At 32.1% G+C, this 16734-nt stretch overlaps 3 protein-coding genes across 3 annotated transcripts; 1 reads left to right on the top strand and 2 right to left on the bottom strand.

The window, feature by feature from the left end:
• Positions 1-815: 815 nt before the first annotated feature.
• LOC125845460 (cytochrome c oxidase assembly protein COX15) lies at positions 816-5189 on the bottom strand. The gene is made up of 7 exons (XM_049524973.1): positions 4870-5189; positions 3808-4106; positions 3057-3282; positions 2722-2967; positions 2419-2529; positions 1379-1510; positions 816-1289 (listed from the first exon to the last, which is right to left on the bottom strand). The coding sequence occupies exons 1-7, from the start codon at positions 5110-5112 to the stop codon at positions 1119-1121; spliced, it is 1428 nt and encodes a 475-aa protein (XP_049380930.1). The 5' UTR covers positions 5113-5189; the 3' UTR covers positions 816-1118.
• Positions 5190-11913: 6724 nt separating this feature from the next.
• LOC125845169 (protein trichome birefringence-like 36) lies at positions 11914-14774 on the top strand. Its single transcript, XM_049524613.1, has 5 exons — positions 11914-12377; positions 13239-13410; positions 13532-13713; positions 13855-14013; positions 14287-14774. Exons 1-5 carry the CDS (start codon positions 12052-12054, stop codon positions 14582-14584), a joined length of 1137 nt encoding a protein of 378 aa, XP_049380570.1. The 5' UTR covers positions 11914-12051; the 3' UTR covers positions 14585-14774.
• Positions 14775-15743: 969 nt separating this feature from the next.
• On the bottom strand, positions 15744-16591 carry LOC125844631 (germin-like protein subfamily 3 member 2). The gene has a single exon (XM_049523943.1). It carries the CDS (start codon positions 16503-16505, stop codon positions 15867-15869), a length of 639 nt encoding a protein of 212 aa, XP_049379900.1. The 5' UTR covers positions 16506-16591; the 3' UTR covers positions 15744-15866.
• Between the last annotated feature and the right edge of the window lie 143 nt (positions 16592-16734).

Genomic DNA, 16734 nt, shown 5'->3' with positions numbered 1-16734 from the left:
AAAAGTTTAGTAAAATGACCTACCTTTTTAATAAAAAAAAAATTTAACTTGTGAATTTTTTGGACCACAATCTAAAGATTTTTATAGAGTAAATTGAAAATCTATGAGAAAATATTAGATTATAATTTATAATTTGCAAGTTAATAAATTTTAAATGATGGTTTAATATTTTGTTTGAATCTTCTTAGAAATAGTTTCATAGATTTATTGTTTATTTTTCTAATTGATATATAAATTATAAGTGAGTTATACATATATTATACATCCGCCGACTATTTTTTATTTAATCACTTGGATGGGATGCTGCTTTTGTACGTGGACCTATGTGTAAAACCTTACCACATGAGAGTCTTTCTCCAATGAGAATAAAGAAAGTTTTAAGATTGAGAAACATATAAAAGAAATATTAGAGTTGAGTCTAATGTTATTTGAAGTATAATTTTTAAGGGTTATATATATGCCACTTTTAAAATAAAAACATAAATTATGGTGTATTTGTGGCATAATTACGTAATTTGCCAATTATTGTGGTAGGCAATTTTATTTTAAGTTTTATTTTTTATATATACTTTGACGCTCGATAGACTCTAAACTTGGCATATTTTGTTAGGTAAACTCTTTCAACTTAGATAGTAACCAAATAAACACAGTAACTTTTAAGCGCGATTTCTAAAATCTCAACATAAGCCCCATGTTTTTATAATGGATTTTTTTTTTTCGTTACTCATGTTAATATTCTCACTTATAATATCTCTAAATTTGTCACCAAAAACCTTCCCCAATTAACAGGACATCAAGCTTAGAAAACATAATTAAAAAAATACATATCAATGAACTTTTATCTTTGTAAACAACTAGAATAGAACTTACTCAACAAAGAGGAATTTTCCTTTCCCCCACTCTGTTAAAGTTGATTGCTGTTGATTTTCTTAAGACTCATTGAATGAGCATAGACAAAACTCAAAAGTACAAGATTACAGGTTCTTTACAAGATTAATCATTCTAAATTTCCCAAAGAACATATGAGAACAAGAAGGGCAGAGAAAAATGCACTATTTCAAAATTTTAAAATGCCCAACAATGTCGATGCTCTATAAGAAGTAACGGTATCAATATCATCAGACCATTTTCGCGACAGAAGGTAATGTCTTCAGAAGTGATGGAGAAGGTCGTCGTACAGTGTGATTGAGCAAAATCATGAATGTTAAAAGAGTCAATGCTCCTGCCTGGTGAGCAGTTCCTAGAGAAACTGGGACATAGGAAAGAAGAGTAGATATGCCCAATGTAACCTGCATTTGAAATGAAAGTGATTGAACCATCAAGTAATTGAAAAAAAAGTCATTATGGAGGATTTCTTATGATGCATGAAGAGAAGTACCTGCAGAGCAGCCATGCCCATGGTGCTTCCAATTAAATGTCGTACTGCAGGATGCATATCCAGTTTTCTGGCTGACAACCATAATCCGCCTATTGCAGCTAAAGTAGCAGTGGCAAGTATACGATGATCAAGCTGCAAAAGACAAGAATGAAATTCATCATAAAGAACATGTCCCTTCCAAACAGCTTGGAAATGCTTTATTTTAAGCCGAGGGTCTATCGAAAACAGCCTCTCTATATCTATGAGGTAGGGTAAGGTCTGCTACACTCTACCCTCCCTAGACCCCACTTGTGTGATTACACTGGGTATGTTGTTGTTGTCTACAAAAAATGCTTAAACTGGCATTCTAATCATTTCTGCTGGTTGCCATTTGGCCGGTCTCATTTTTCGCGGTTGTGCCAACAATACATAACAAGCCTAGCTCGAGTCCAACAACATAACTTTCTCAAAGCAGCTTTATCTGGAGAGATGAAAATCCACGGCTTGTAATAGAAGGTTAATCACAATTCACATGCAAAAACTTAACAAGGAAAATTTAAAGCACCTTGAGTGCTACCTTCTCATGAAAAGAAATTTAATCCGCCAGAGTAATTCCATTCAAACAAACATACAGCCTTGCCACACTTTCTGATGTAAATAAACTTTGTATCTTTAATTAGCCAGAGCCGAGGGTCCTTCGGAAACAGCCTCTCTACCTCCACGAGGTAGGGGTAAGGTCTATGTACACTTTACCCTCCCTCGACCCCACTTGTGGTATTTCACTGGGTATGTTGTAGTTGTTGTAAAAAAAAAAAAACAAGTCGAGCTTGAATAAGAGGATCTCAGCAATTCTCGTAGTCAACAGCAACATTCTCTTCTTCTGTTTTTTTAAATAAAATTCTATCGACAGCAACATACACAATCGCCTCCATAACCACACTTTCTTAATTTCTTTTACCATATCTTCTTCAAGATGTTAAATATGGAATTAAAAATTTCATGCCAAAATATCTGATCTTTCAAAAGCAGACAAACCGGAAAGTCCAGAAACAAAAGTTTACCTGAACTGTTGAAGTATTCTCAAAGAAGTTGCGGATAAGAGGTTTCATACTAAAGATATCATCTGGAATCCATGTATCTCCCATCTTTGGAAAAGTATTGAATGCCCGGCCCTGAAGTAAATTCATTCAGTCAATATTCAGATGACGACTTCCCTTTAACCAAACTTATTAAGAGAATAATGAAAACAGTGCATACATGAAAGAATAAGAAAACTTGCTTTTTCTTTGTTGTCTCTCCAATCCCATAACAAACCATCAAATACTTAACATAAAACTATGATATGGAGAATATTAGTTACATACAGCGTCATTTCCAGCAACAAAAGCTCCAGAGATAGCAGTAATTCCAACAAGGATACCCACAGGAAGTGCAAGCCGCTTAACTTTTGCAGCCCCACGAACACAGGCAAGTGATTCAGCAGGAGGTTCAGGCATAACAACAGAAAGAGCTGTCCAGAAGAGTCCGCAATAAATAGCAAATGCAGAGGTAAGATGAGCTGCAAGGCGGTAGGGGCTAACTCTTGGTTCAACATACTCAGATGTTGGCTCCTGAGGAAAAAAATGATTTAATCAAACTTAAAGAATGATGTGTCTTATATGAGTTCAATAGCCGCATAAATTAAATGAATTGCTTGTACCTCTAAACCACTTTTCACCATCCACCAACCTATGAGCCCCTGTCCAGCACCAAGAGCAAAGAGTCCAGAGAGTCTAAATCCAAGTCTTACTGTTATGTATCCCTTACGGAGAAAATATGAGAATGGGAGTGCAAACATTATACCAAGGGCCCTTCCCCACATTCTGTGTGCATATTCCATCCAATATATGAACTTGAAATCCTCAATGTTCATCCCCTTGTTTACACTGTGAGGATTAAATTTAAGTCAAATCACTAGGTAGCCCAATACAACAAAAAAACCCAGAAATAAGACTCAATAATAATCTTCATAAATCATAACAAAAAATATCAATATGGAAAATGGAATGATCCTCCAGTACATATTTGTTTTCCACGGCTAACAAGAACAGTATTTCCAGAAGCCAAAAAAAGCAAAAATTGCTCCCTCTGTTACTTTTACTAATCCACTATACTAAAAATACATTTTTACTTTTACTTGTCACTTATAGCATATCAAGAAAAAAAACATACTTTGGTCATGTTTTACCCTTAACATTAATTACTTATTCTCCAAATCGTTTCTCAACACCTATGACTAAATATGAGTATTGTGATAAAATACTTATGTTGATCATTGTTTCTTAAGAGGCGTGCGAAGTCCAAACGGGACAAGTAAAAGTGAATGGAGGGAGTACTTAGTGTTTTAGCATCTAAGCACTAAGATTAGAGTAAGTGAAGTGCACTGAGCACATACTGCTGTTTGAACTGACCGTTTGTATTCTGGGGATTGCTTGTACTTCTCAAATTCAACCAACCAATCTTCATCTGTTAGAGGAGGAAGGCTCCCAGTAAATTTCCAGTCCGTCATTGATAGACCAGAACGTGTCAGCCGTGTGATACCACCAAGCACAACCATACTGAAAACCCAAGCAGCAGATGTAAAAAGCCATATGCCGACCATTTTCCGGGCATGGGGTCCAGCAGTTACAAGGAACTTCAGTCCCTCCTTGTTTTCAGCTGCAGAAGCAGCCACAGTGGAAATTTTTCTGAAAGATGTTCTATGCACACCCTGAAATAAATATATATACCCTTGTTGGCTACTACAATGTAAATATATGGACAGAAAAACAGATGCAAAGAAATTTGACTTAAGCATTTCTAAATTTCTTATCCGCATGTCCATACACGTATGCAACAAATAAACGGCTGCCTTTAACTTACCATATCAAATTATAGTTCTAAATTGGAGCATTTTGGAAGAACAAAGGTGAACAAAGAATAAGTTATAATGCATTCTTTGTTAGTTATTGTGTAAAAGTAGCAAAATTTGTAAAAACAATCAAAGCAATCACTAGATAGTAGATCACAACCATAGCTAATCTAAGCATGTAAAAGACTAACTACTTAAAAAGAACTACAGTTTAATATAAATTGGTCAATCCAAAACAGAACACCTCACCATAATTAACTAATCCACTGTCCACATAATCCATCACACAAATTACAACATCATACCCATTGTAATCCCACAAAGTGGATACGCACACTCAGAGGTAGAAAGATTGTTTCTGATAGACACTCAGCTCAAGAAAAAACAACAACTAACAACCAAAACAAGACAACAAAAACTACAACAAAACAATACGATAATCGAGGTACAAGGAATTAACCACCACACAAATTACAAAAGATGAATAAACCATAAAACCCATTGAACAAATCATATTCAGTTAACAAAAAAAAGGTGACAATTACTAAACTACAGGGGAAAACACTACTATAAAAATAAAAAAGGCAACTTGTTTCTCGAAAATAAAAGCTCAAAAACCAACCTTGTGATTAAGTTGATGAAAAGATCTTAAACCACAGTTAACAAAGGTCCTCCTAACAAAGTTTCTGCTATAAGGAGCAAGCTTTGGAAGAGAAGATAAAAGCCTGTACTGATTCAATTTCGAAAATGAAGCTTCATTTGAAATTTTGGCTGCTGCAAAGCCCCATTTTCCAAGATTCGATGAAATCTTGACACCCAAATCTTTGTTTTGCCTCAGAAGTGAAATTAATCTGCTCTCTAACATTGCTCTTTTCTGGGTTTTGATTTTTTCTATCAAATTTGCTGTAAAATTTTGTGCGTTGAGTTTATGTTGCTGCGTTCTTTGGAAAAAGTTAAATCTTGGACAGGGTTTAAGGATGAACCGGCCGGTTCACTCAAAACCGTGGGCGAACCGGTGAAACAAAGCGTGGATATTCGTATAGCCATGGGATTTCAGAGTTTTTTTTATTTATTCGTATTTTTATTTTGAATATGTTTTTATTCTCAAAAAAAAGAAAGAAAAAACTGTATTTTAAAATTAAATATTTACGCAATTTATATTATGAAAAAATTGTATAGTTACACCCGCATGATGTTATCTCTATTTTATAAAACATATTTAAAACTTTTATATAATGCAAATCCTACACAAATGCTACTTCATCGAACTAAATATATATAAGATAATTTTAAAGCGAAAGAATATGACATATTTTCTTATAAAATAAAATATTACAATTAAATTAAATTACAAATAACCTATATATATATATATATATATATATATATATAATGAAAGAAAGTTATGGAGTACTAATATCTTATTAAATTACAAATAACCTACCTAATCGTTTGCCCTAATGATTGTATCAACGCATACAATCTCGATAGATATAATCACAATAGGTTATATTCATTCAATGTTGTATTACTTATATTCATTCACTCTACTTTTACTTGTATTTATCCGTTCTTCTTTCAGCTCCTTAATTTGTTCCTTAACTCTTACCCCTTGCTCTATCTTTTTTCCTTTCTTATACTTCTAACTATTGTACGCAAAAAATGTCATATTATGCACAATCATGTGTTATGTAATTATTTGTGATCTTTGCTATAATTGTTTTTGTGTGATAAGAATTTGGACTTTCAACCATCTTTTTCAATAATTTTGGGAGCACTTTGCGTAAAAACTTTCGATCTTCTATACGTTGATAGGAATATATGAAATTTCAATTTCATCTATTTCTCTCTTTGTGTCTTTTGTTGAAATAAATTTTATACATCTCATGCAAATAAATAGAATATGTTTTTTTCAAAGAGTTAAAAAGTATATATATTTGATTTTTACTACTTATTTTCTCAGTACAAACTACAATTAATGTGATACTTTTGAGGATGTGCTAACTAGAAGATAGAAATAATAGCAAATATTGCATCTTTGTACAACACATCATTCTATGTAACTTTTGGTTTATGTGTTAACAACACTATATTGTTGTCATTATATCTTTTATAACATGCATAATTAATATAATGTATATTTATTATTATATATGACTGGTGTGGTAAGGTGTCTTTGTGCAATTTTTTTCGATTAGTTGAACTTAGTAATTTTGAGATTAAAAAGAGGATAAACAAATCTATCTCAACCTTTTGTGCATGGTTAATAAAAATAAGAAGCTTGAAGAGGAAAACAATATTTTTTTAAAAAATTGCTTCTCAAAGAGCCGAACATCGTCCAACTCCTCCAAATTAATACAAGGGAACGAACACTGTTTTACATTTTTTGTATTTTTATTCCTCCTAAACATTTATACCTCCAGTTTAAATGTTCTCTCTTTTTCCTAACAACAAATTATCTCATAATCATATATAGTCACTTTTTCTTAACAATAAAAACTAGTGGCTTAATGTCTACTAATCAAAATCAATTTGATACTAAATTCACTTGAATAACAGTGGAAGAGAGTTTTTTCTATAAAAAGTAGTGATTTGTATTGTTCTTCTAGAACTAGATAGTTATATTTATATTTATCATTGTTATTACTGAAATGATACACAATAAAAGTTATCATCATAACAACCGTTTTGACTAACTTTAACTTGAATTTTTCTATGACTAAAATGTGGAATGCTCAAATAAAATACTTTATGAAAATATGATATCATTTTTTGGAACCAAGTAAAGAAATAGAAGATGCAAATTAGCATTATTTTGAACACATTTCGGTTTCTACTATATTTTTGCAATATGAAACTTAGGATCTCTTATATTTTACACTAATATTCTTCAAAAGGAATTGTCCTTTAATATTTAGCTTATACTTGGCACGAATCATAATATAGCTAAAGACGGTAACATAATTGGAGAAAATTTCTTTACTGCAGAATTATTTAGCAGAAAAAAAAATTCTAAGAAAAATGAAAAAGATAAAGCAAAGACCAAATGATACTTGATATAAAAATTGATATTAGCGAATTGCTTAACCACAAAGTGTGCGGTCAACATTTGTTTGCAAAAAGGTTTTTGAGCATTTAGGGACTTATAATTATGTTATTGTAATTTTACTCGTGATAACATATACTTGAGGAAATATATTATTTTTTTTATAAAAAAAAAAATCAATTGAACCGTAGGGATATGTTAATCTTCTCTGTTCGTTTTAATTTTATCGAATTTTCCTGAAGGGACACTCGAAGAAATATTTGGTAATGTATTAGACGAAAAATTTAATGTATAAAAATTTATACTTAATTATCCAATGTTTGATACCTTTTATTGTTTTGTTTTAGTTTCTGAAGATTTTAATCCTAGTATAAGTTATACATCAATTCACGTATTATTTTAGGGCTTTTACATATTTGATCGTTCGGTCAAAATTAAATTATAATCGCTTGATAATATACAAAAATATATATATTCATTATGTATAAAATATGTATATTATAATTAATTATAATCGCTTGGCTATTATTTTGATGATCAACTATACGAGAAAGGCATGAGAAGTCATTCCAAACAACCTTATATCATCCATATTTCGTTATAGCTTGTACCCTATGCCAAATGCATCTATGTTTGATAAAAAATTAAAATAGCGAATTTTGATGTTTATTTACCAAAACATATCAATAGTTTGAATAATTAATCATATATATATATAAAAGAGAACCCTAGGCCCGCCTACGCGGCGCCACCACAAACAAGAATTCCATTTTAATTTATTTATCTACAAAACTAGTCTTCCCCTTTCATGAAAAGTTGTGACTTTAATGAAAAATTACGACTTTTCTGAAAAGTTGTAACTTGTATGAAAAGTAGTGACTTTTATGAAGAGTTGCAACTTTTATGAAAAAATATGACTTTTATGAAACGTTGTGACCTTTCTGTAGAGTTGTAACTTTTCCAATGAGTTGTGACCCTTTCGACAAGGCACAATAAGAATTTGTTCACACTATCATTTGTTGTCTATAAATAGAGGGATTTCCTGTCACTATTATTTGTAGGGTTTTTTTTTTCCGCTATAGGGTAGTCAAATTCAAATTCATTAATTAAGCTTCTCATGAAGTTTGTTTCATTCTTCAAAGTTTTCTTCCTCCAATTTCATGGAGTTTAATCTTTACTATAAGTCATAGTGATTCATGTAACAATGGCAATTCTTTTTTTCTATCTTGGTGACTTTCTTTTACCTCTGTTAAAAAAATTCAGCAAGGATGATTGAAAATTGATCTTCTCTTTTGTCCCTTTCAACAGGTTTCTTCATATAAATAATGAAAAATGATTTTAATTGCAATGCGACATTACTACTCTTGCACCTCCCCACAACTCATAACGCTTTTGAAATGGTTGAATTCATTACATTTGGTTCTTTAGTAAACAAGTCTTTTATTTCTGCCACTATTATTTGTAGTTTTTTTTTTTGCAATAAGACAGTCAAATACATATACATTTATTAAGCTTCTTATAAAGTGTGTTCCATTTCTCAAAGTTTTCTTCCTCCTTGTATGAAACTTAATCTTTTACCGTAAGTCATAGTGATTCATGTATCCCTTGCAATTTCTTTTTGTTATTTTTATAACTTTAATTATTTTTTTGAACTCTATTAAAAATTCCAGTGAGGATGATTGAAAATTTATCTTCTCTTTTGTCCCTTTTTACAGGTTTCTTCATATACTTTTTGGGAAAATTGCTTGTGGATTGTGTTATATTTGATAGCATACAACAATAAATATGTGATTACTAATATGGAACCAATGACGATGTTTGTTAAAAGAACCAAATAAATTGCTCTCTTGCTTGCCACAATTAGTATATTATTTTGATTGTTTTTTCTTAGATACAAACATTTTGTATGGATTGAGGTATACATATTATCGTCCCTATTGGAGAAAATTACTGAACTTTTTCCAGCAAATAATGAAGAAAAACACAGATACAAAGGCTCGAAAAAAAGCTCATCAAAAAAACTTGGTTTATTATCAATTTGTTCCAAGACTCTCCAAGTAAAAGTTTTTCCCCTATTTCTTCACTTCTCAATCCTGGCAACAGTAATGACTATTCTGAGACAATGAAGAAAAACATTTATGATACTCACAATTTTATGGTCATTTTTAACATATACATAATACAACATACTATAATAAAAAAGAGATTGATGGAGGTTCATAAGAAAGGAGTCGAAGGTCCTCCATTTGAATTTAGTTAATTATGTTCTTGTACTTGGGAGTGTTGTTGTTCGAGGCTTTTTGGTCTCTTCTTTAATGTCTGATGTTGTTCTTTATAACTTCTTGGAATTTAGAAAATTTCATTACTTTTGACCAACTATTTCCATGGAGATTTTCTTAGACTTCTTTCTTATACTTAAAATCTCTCTATGACTCATAATTTTTGTATAACAAAAACGAAAATTTAAAAAAATATTGCACTTTAAGATTTCAGAAGAAGGCTTTACCTTAAGATAAAATGTTCTTGACAATGTAATGTATGTATCGAAAATACGAATATTACCGAATGACCATATGTAAGCTTAGTAAAATAGTTCAATCCCGTGCGAATTTACCTAGTTAGCAAATATGGCAACAATGTGCAATTCATTTTGTATCACTCATTTTGTGAATATAATTAATGGAAATTCCTATTGGACACACGGTTGAAAAAATGTAGTAGTAATATGTTAATTAACGTGTTAAAATGTCACAACTCTATTAATTTTGAAGGAGTCTACACTTATTCATTTCGAACATAATGACTTTTTGGTTCATTTATATATTTTTTTTTAAGAGAGTAAAACTCCATTAGTTTTTTGTTTGACCAAATGGAATATTTTATGTTTAAAAAAAAAAAAGCAAAAAGGGAAAAGAAGGACAATGAGAGCAAAAAAAAAAAAGAAAAGAAAAAGGAATCCCAAGCAATAATAATGTTTTTTCTATCTCTGGTCGGAGCTCGACTATTTTAGATTCACATCGAAAAGTTTAAGTGTTCCTTACCAACCAAAAGTTTCATACTTGCTCGATTCCAACACCTTTAATTGATTACTAATAAAGAATGAAGAATAATTTTTCGCTCGATCACAATCTTTAACGTAACAATTACAATATTAAGTGGTCAACAACCCCTAAATTACGGTCTAATCAAACTCTCTCTGCTAATAATCCTCTTTTTTCCTGTTAACTATGCCCTTTCACAGTGGCCAATAGCCCCTCCAGATAATAAGGGTTTAACTTAATGTTTACATAATATCTTTAATATATTATATGGTAGGTTACTTGTTTTTTTTATGTTAATAATTTCACTTATAATAGATAATTATTGCTCATAATTATTTATAGTTGTATGTTTTAATTGATTAACTATTAGTGTAACTATTTTTTTTTTCTGTCGTCAAATATAGAAGTTAAATTCATAAAATCAAATAACTATGCCTCAATCTCAAACTAATTAGTATCGGTTATATGAATTCTCAATTAAAAATTTGTTATAATATTTCAGCACATTTTACTAAAGAATTTCTAATACTAAGTATTCTCTAATACACAATTCAGAGGTTATATTTTTCGTGGTATAAAGAATAATAGTATAGAGATAAAATATGAAATGATTTAATCCCATTATTATTTAATTTGGTATTATAATCCCCATTGTATGATCCAATATAACTTGTTCACAAATCAAATGATACGTAATTGGTATCATCTTATTTTTGTTATTCCATCTTTTTGTTAAGTTTGCCTAACAAGAAAAAAAAAAAGCAGAACGGATTATAGTTACAAAACTAAGTCAATATTTAAATTTTATGAGTTTAATATTTTAATAGTTTTATATCATTAGATTCTAAATAATTAATTCATACATGTTCAATATATTCTGAAACAAATACATAATTTAAATTAAAATTATTAAATTCTATCGATCATATTTTTCACCACTCCTATATGGACTTTTTAGGACATAAACATTGATCATTTGAATTTTGACATCTTAACCACTCCTACTTACTCTAGAAACAATGGTAATCATTATTAATGATTATAACAACAATAATATACTCAATTTTTTTATACGTCGATTTTGATGAGGACGGTATATATATAACTTTACTTTTATTTTAGGAAGGTAAAACAATTTCAAATAAAAAGTATCAAAATCAATATGAAAATGAAATACAATAGTAAATAAGTCGAGTAAAAAGATAGTGACAAAAAAGAGGCATAATACATAAACGAAATCTTTAATTTGACCTTAACTTTGTCTTCCAACTTTGTGTGTACACAAAAGACTCTTAAATTTGTATAAAATTGAACAAATAGATATACACATCCTACATGACAATTCACATGATACATTCGATCTGATTTGTATGTCTTGTAAAACGCATGTCCCTACTTATACTGTTATACACACTCAAAATTAAACGAGGTAGATGTTAGATATGTCAAATTAAATAACACATTTATAAATTATATCAACAACAAATAACGCAATAATCGGACAAATAATCACTAATGACTATAGTGAAAGTAAGTAAAAAAAAAAGTTGATTACCACATGTTGATAGGACCCATTCACTCCGCCAGTCATGGCGAAAAAAGAACTCATTTTGTCTTTAACTTTTTTCAAAATAAAACTCCATAGATAAGAGCATCCAAAACCCCTGTTTAATTTACTCTGCCATCACTCCAAGAAACTCCAAAATTTTGCAAATTAATGGCAAATAATTCCTTTTTATTACACATTTTGTTGTTTTTTGTTGTTATTTTGAGTTTATTTTATGGGATTTTATCACAATATGAGTTGGAGGAACTTACATGGTTGGATGACAAAGATGATGAAATTTCAATGTTTCATAGCCAACATTCTTCTATGAGAAAATGTGATTTCACTTCTGGGAAATGGGTTTTTGACCAAAGTTATCCTCTTTATGATTCAAGTTGTCCTTATCTTAGTACTGCTGTTACTTGTACCAAAAATGGCAGACCTGATTCTGATTATGAAAAATGGAGGTGGAAACCACATGGTTGTGAAATTCCAAGGTACTTAAAATGTCTTCTTACCTATTTTGAGTTCTTTTTAATAACTGTGATGTTCGAACCAGCTTGTGTGCATCTCGAGATAGTCAACAGGTATCATGGCACTAAGGCTAAGACAGATGAAAAGTAATTACTCGTAAAAGTTAGTGTTTTTTGTATTTGTATGCATCTCGAGTTGTCAGCTCACTTTATTGACCACTAGTGTGAAACCACCTTTGCATGCAAAAATATTTTAATTTTTAATCTTCTTTATATTTTGGCCTATTGAAGGGAGTTTGTAGCAATGGTAAAGTTGTCTACATGTGAGCCGTGAAATATAGTCACTGACCTGAATTGCACTCCCTTGGGGTGTGGCCCTTTCTCGGTTCTTGTGTAAACACGGGATGTTGTGTATCGGACTGTCTTTTTCTCTTGTACTTTGGGACTACCTTTATTGTTGTCAAATTGTCTTGTATTTGCTCTTGGCACTAACGGAGCTACAATCTGAAGTTAGTGGTGAAACCAACATTTTCACTAAAGAGTTCAAAATATAAAAGAAAAAAAAACAAGGGGTTCAACATGTACTATATTTATACGTAAAAGTTAATTTTAACAATGTATAAACTGTGAAATTTTCCGTCGTAAGAAAATTGGGTTACCCTACCTGGCTCCGCCTCTGCTAAAGTATAGGACTAAATTTGAACATTTTACTCGAAGTAAGGGCAAATACGAGACGATTTGTGAATAATGAGGGTATGAATGATCCGAAGTATAACGGAGGGTAAAATTAAGATATTTAGGTGTTTTTGGCATTTCTCCTGTTTTTTGGGTTGAATTGTTGGAAAGTATCCATATGATGGTTTAACTTCCTTTGGTTGAATTTAGGTTTAATGCATTGGAATTTCTTGGAAGGATGAGGAAGAAGAGAATTATGCTTGTTGGTGATTCTATAATGAGGAATCAATGGGAATCTCTTGTTTGTTTAATTCAATCTGTTATCCCTATGGCTAGAAAAACAGTAACCTATGTTGGCCCTACTATGGCCTTCCATGCTATGGTAAGAGTTCTTACTTATTTTTTATACTGGCGGTGTATAGAAGTTAAACTCTTACGTAACTATAGAAGTTAAACTCTTACGTAACTGATAAACATACTAATGGTTGACCTGTGTTTTAAAGGATTTCGAGACAACAATAGAGTTCTGTTGGGCTCCTTTCTTGGTAGAACTGAAGAAAGGCCCAGAAAACAAGAGAATTCTGCATCTGGACATGATTGAAGAGAATGCAAAGTATTGGAGAGGAGCTGATGTTCTTGTTTTTGATTCAGCTCATTGGTGGACTCACTCCGATAAATATAGTTCGTAAGATAAATTTCATTTTCTTCATGTGATTCTTGAATATATACTAGAAAAACTAGTACTATAACTATGAAGGCGGTTTTTTATGTGTTAAATCATATGAGGTCATGCCATAGTCTAATTGTACCATTTCACTGGCTTCAGATGGGACTTAATTATGGAAGGGAACAGTTTCTATAGAAACATGAACCCAATGGTTGCCTATGAGAAAGGACTAATGACATGGGCTAAGTGGGTTGATTTAAATCTTGATCCTCGAAAAACTCGAGTTTTCTTCAGAAGCATGTCACCTCGACATAACAGGTACTCATTTTAATTACTCCGTTTCATTTCATATGATGGTATTTGACTGTGCACGGAACCAAAGGACGAAAAAAGACCTTGGTTGCTTTAGAGCTTGTGGTTTTAAACATGTTATGACATTTCTATGACTATAAGAGCAATATCACTAAGGGTAAAACGAGAAGTTCAAAGTTGAAGAGTTTTCTGAATGCCACAACATTGCATCATACTATAATGTGTGTTAAGTTTCAATTATGAATGTTCAATCTTGTATCTTTTACTATGACGCCTTAGGGAAAATGGATGGAAATGCTTCAACCAGAGGGAGCCTCTGGAGTTCTTTAGCCATCCGCATGTACCAGAACCATTGTTGGTGTTAAAAGAGGTGCTAAGAGGGATGAGTTTTCCGGTATCTTTCCAGGATATAACAACAATGACAGCTCTTCGAAGAGACGGGCATCCTTCTGTCTATAGTAAGTTTGTAAGCCAAACAGGTAAGCAGCACTTAGGAGACTATAAATCTGATTGTAGTCATTGGTGCCTTCCTGGAGTACCTGATACCTGGAACGAAATGCTGAATGTCATGCTCTAGTTAGTAAGACGTACCAATGATATAGATAGGAGGTCATCGCTGAGATGGCTTATTTTCAATGTTATCTTTCCTTTTTAGTCTTGCTTGATGTTTTCATCACTGTACATCAGTGCTGAGTGTTCAATGTTGTATCCTATGTAAACAACTGGTGTCTGATGCTTCTGAATGTGAGATACTATGTTAGTCTCAATTTTATCAAAGGCGAAAAGTGAAGAAAGCTCCAAAGTTTATTACACCTTAGCATTGGTGCCAACACTAAAGAACTACGTACTTGAGCAAGACGAAGTACACAACCTGTTTTTGTACCTTAGTTCAGGGCTTAAGCGTGCCTAAGACGAGTCTTTAAGAACACTACTAGTTCATGAATATTTCATCATCTCTTCACTTGTGGGGAAGAAACTTTAAACTTTAACCGCTTGAACATTGTTCAAATGATGGTGTCTATCAATATGATAGTAGCATGCTTGCTTTCACCCTTTTTGCTTTTTTGCTTTGAAATAATGGTCCTTCTCTTTTCTTTTTTTCCCCATTCTGATGTAGACAAGTTTATGACCAAAAACAGAATAAATAATATCTGAGTGGAAGACAACAAAATACTTCATAAATTCTGTTATAAAGCATCTAATGCCTACATTTCTAACACTTCTCTGGGATCTTGTATAACAGTTTTGGCCTAAACTAATCAACAACAACATACCTAGTGTAGTCCCACTAAGTTGGTTCAGAAGAGGGTAGTGTACAAAGACCTTACCCCTACCTCAGAGGTAGAGAGATTGTTTCTGATAGACCCTCAAACAATCCAAAAAGAAGCAAGGAAGTGAAAGCATAACAACAGATATTGAGCAGTAACTACATCAAAGTAATACGAGAATCAAGAAACAACATAAATCGAAGGACAAGAAACTATGTGAGCAATATTACGATTGCTACTTTGAATATCGAGACAACACACTACTACCTACTAACCTTCTACATAATCCGTGTCCTCAAACTCCTCCTATCATATTGGCCTTAACTAATCGATTTGAAGAATCATTTTCAACCTACATACGAACATGAATTTCAGCTTCTTCATCACCAGAACTTAAGAAAATACCAACCCCCCCCCCCCCCCCCCCCCCCCCCCCCCCCCAATTTTTTTTACCAATTCTCAGTATGCTTATGTTGCAACCTTTAGAACTATGCAGCATCTTTTGGAACTAAGGTAATTTAGTTGCATTACTGAATACAGAAGAAAAGAGATGAAACACAGAAACTACAAATATTCCAATAATCTATCCTACTATTGAGGAACAAACTTCTTCCTCAATTTAGCAATCTCCTTGTCATTCAATCCAAAAGCTTTCATCAAGAGCTCCTCTTTAATTCCTGTTCCAAAAACAGCAGATGGGATTTTCACTAATCCAGGATTTTGGCTATTAAAGCTCCCCAGAATAGTAGCTGGCGAATTGCCAACATTCATCTGGAAGTGAACTAAACCTTTTGGAAACACCATGACTTCTCCTTTCTCAAGAACCTTAGCAAATACTCTGTTTCCTGAATCAACAAACCCTGAATAAATCTTCCCCTCGAGCACGAATGCAGTTTCTGTTGCTCTCGGATGAAAATGTGGCACATTGACACCATCAACGTCAAAATCAGCGCGCACAAATGACATGCCTAATGTGTTCAGTCCAGGAAAGACAGTGGAACTTACTGGAATGGATGAAAATCCAGTATGCTTAAAGTTTCCGGGATCTTTAATCCCCGAATAGATAAAATCATCGACTGTGACAAGTGATGTATTCTTGCAAGAAAGGAAGATTGAAGAAAACTCTGTTCTTGGAATGCAGTAATCATTAACTGGATCAGGATCATATGCTAGGCTTATATAGCTTTGAAGAAAAATAAATAGAAAAACTATCATTTGAGAAGGAATCATTTTTCAATATTCAAGAATGAAAAAGCTGGAAACTTATGAATCTAGACACATAAAAATGTATAGTAGCAAAGAATATTGAAACCTAGTGAATATTGATTCTATTACAAAAAAAATTGGCCTACTATTGAGAAATATATATATGGAATTTCAAGTGAGAAAAGTTTTTCTTTTTTGATGACGTCCCGGTCAACTTTTGCGCACCTTGACTAATTCCGCGTGATACATATCA

Source organism: Solanum stenotomum, chromosome 11 (genome assembly GCF_019186545.1).
Source record: "Solanum stenotomum isolate F172 chromosome 11, ASM1918654v1, whole genome shotgun sequence".
NCBI lineage: Eukaryota > Viridiplantae > Streptophyta > Magnoliopsida > Solanales > Solanaceae > Solanum > Solanum stenotomum.
Note: the sequence above shows the minus strand (reverse complement) of the source record. Positions and strands in the feature narration are given on the sequence as shown.

Excerpts from the sequence above, each read along its gene's own strand:
- LOC125845460 (XM_049524973.1), bottom strand. The coding sequence starts at position 5,112 with ATGTTAGAGAGCAGATTAATTTCACTTCTGAGGCAAAACAAAGATTTG. Across the intron at positions 4,107-4,869 it reads TTCATCAACTTAATCACAAG|GGTGTGCATAGAACATCTTT; the intron begins GTTGGTTTTTGA and ends TATTTATTTCAG. Across the intron at positions 2,968-3,056 it reads TGGTGAAAAGTGGTTTAGAG|GAGCCAACATCTGAGTATGT; the intron begins GTACAAGCAATT and ends TTTTTTCCTCAG.
- LOC125845169 (XM_049524613.1), top strand. The coding sequence starts at position 12,052 with ATGGCAAATAATTCCTTTTTATTACACATTTTGTTGTTTTTTGTTGTT. Across the intron at positions 13,411-13,531 it reads CTATGGCCTTCCATGCTATG|GATTTCGAGACAACAATAGA; the intron begins GTAAGAGTTCTT and ends TGTGTTTTAAAG. Across the intron at positions 13,714-13,854 it reads CACTCCGATAAATATAGTTC|ATGGGACTTAATTATGGAAG; the intron begins GTAAGATAAATT and ends CACTGGCTTCAG.
- LOC125844631 (XM_049523943.1), bottom strand. The coding sequence starts at position 16,505 with ATGATTCCTTCTCAAATGATAGTTTTTCTATTTATTTTTCTTCAAAGC.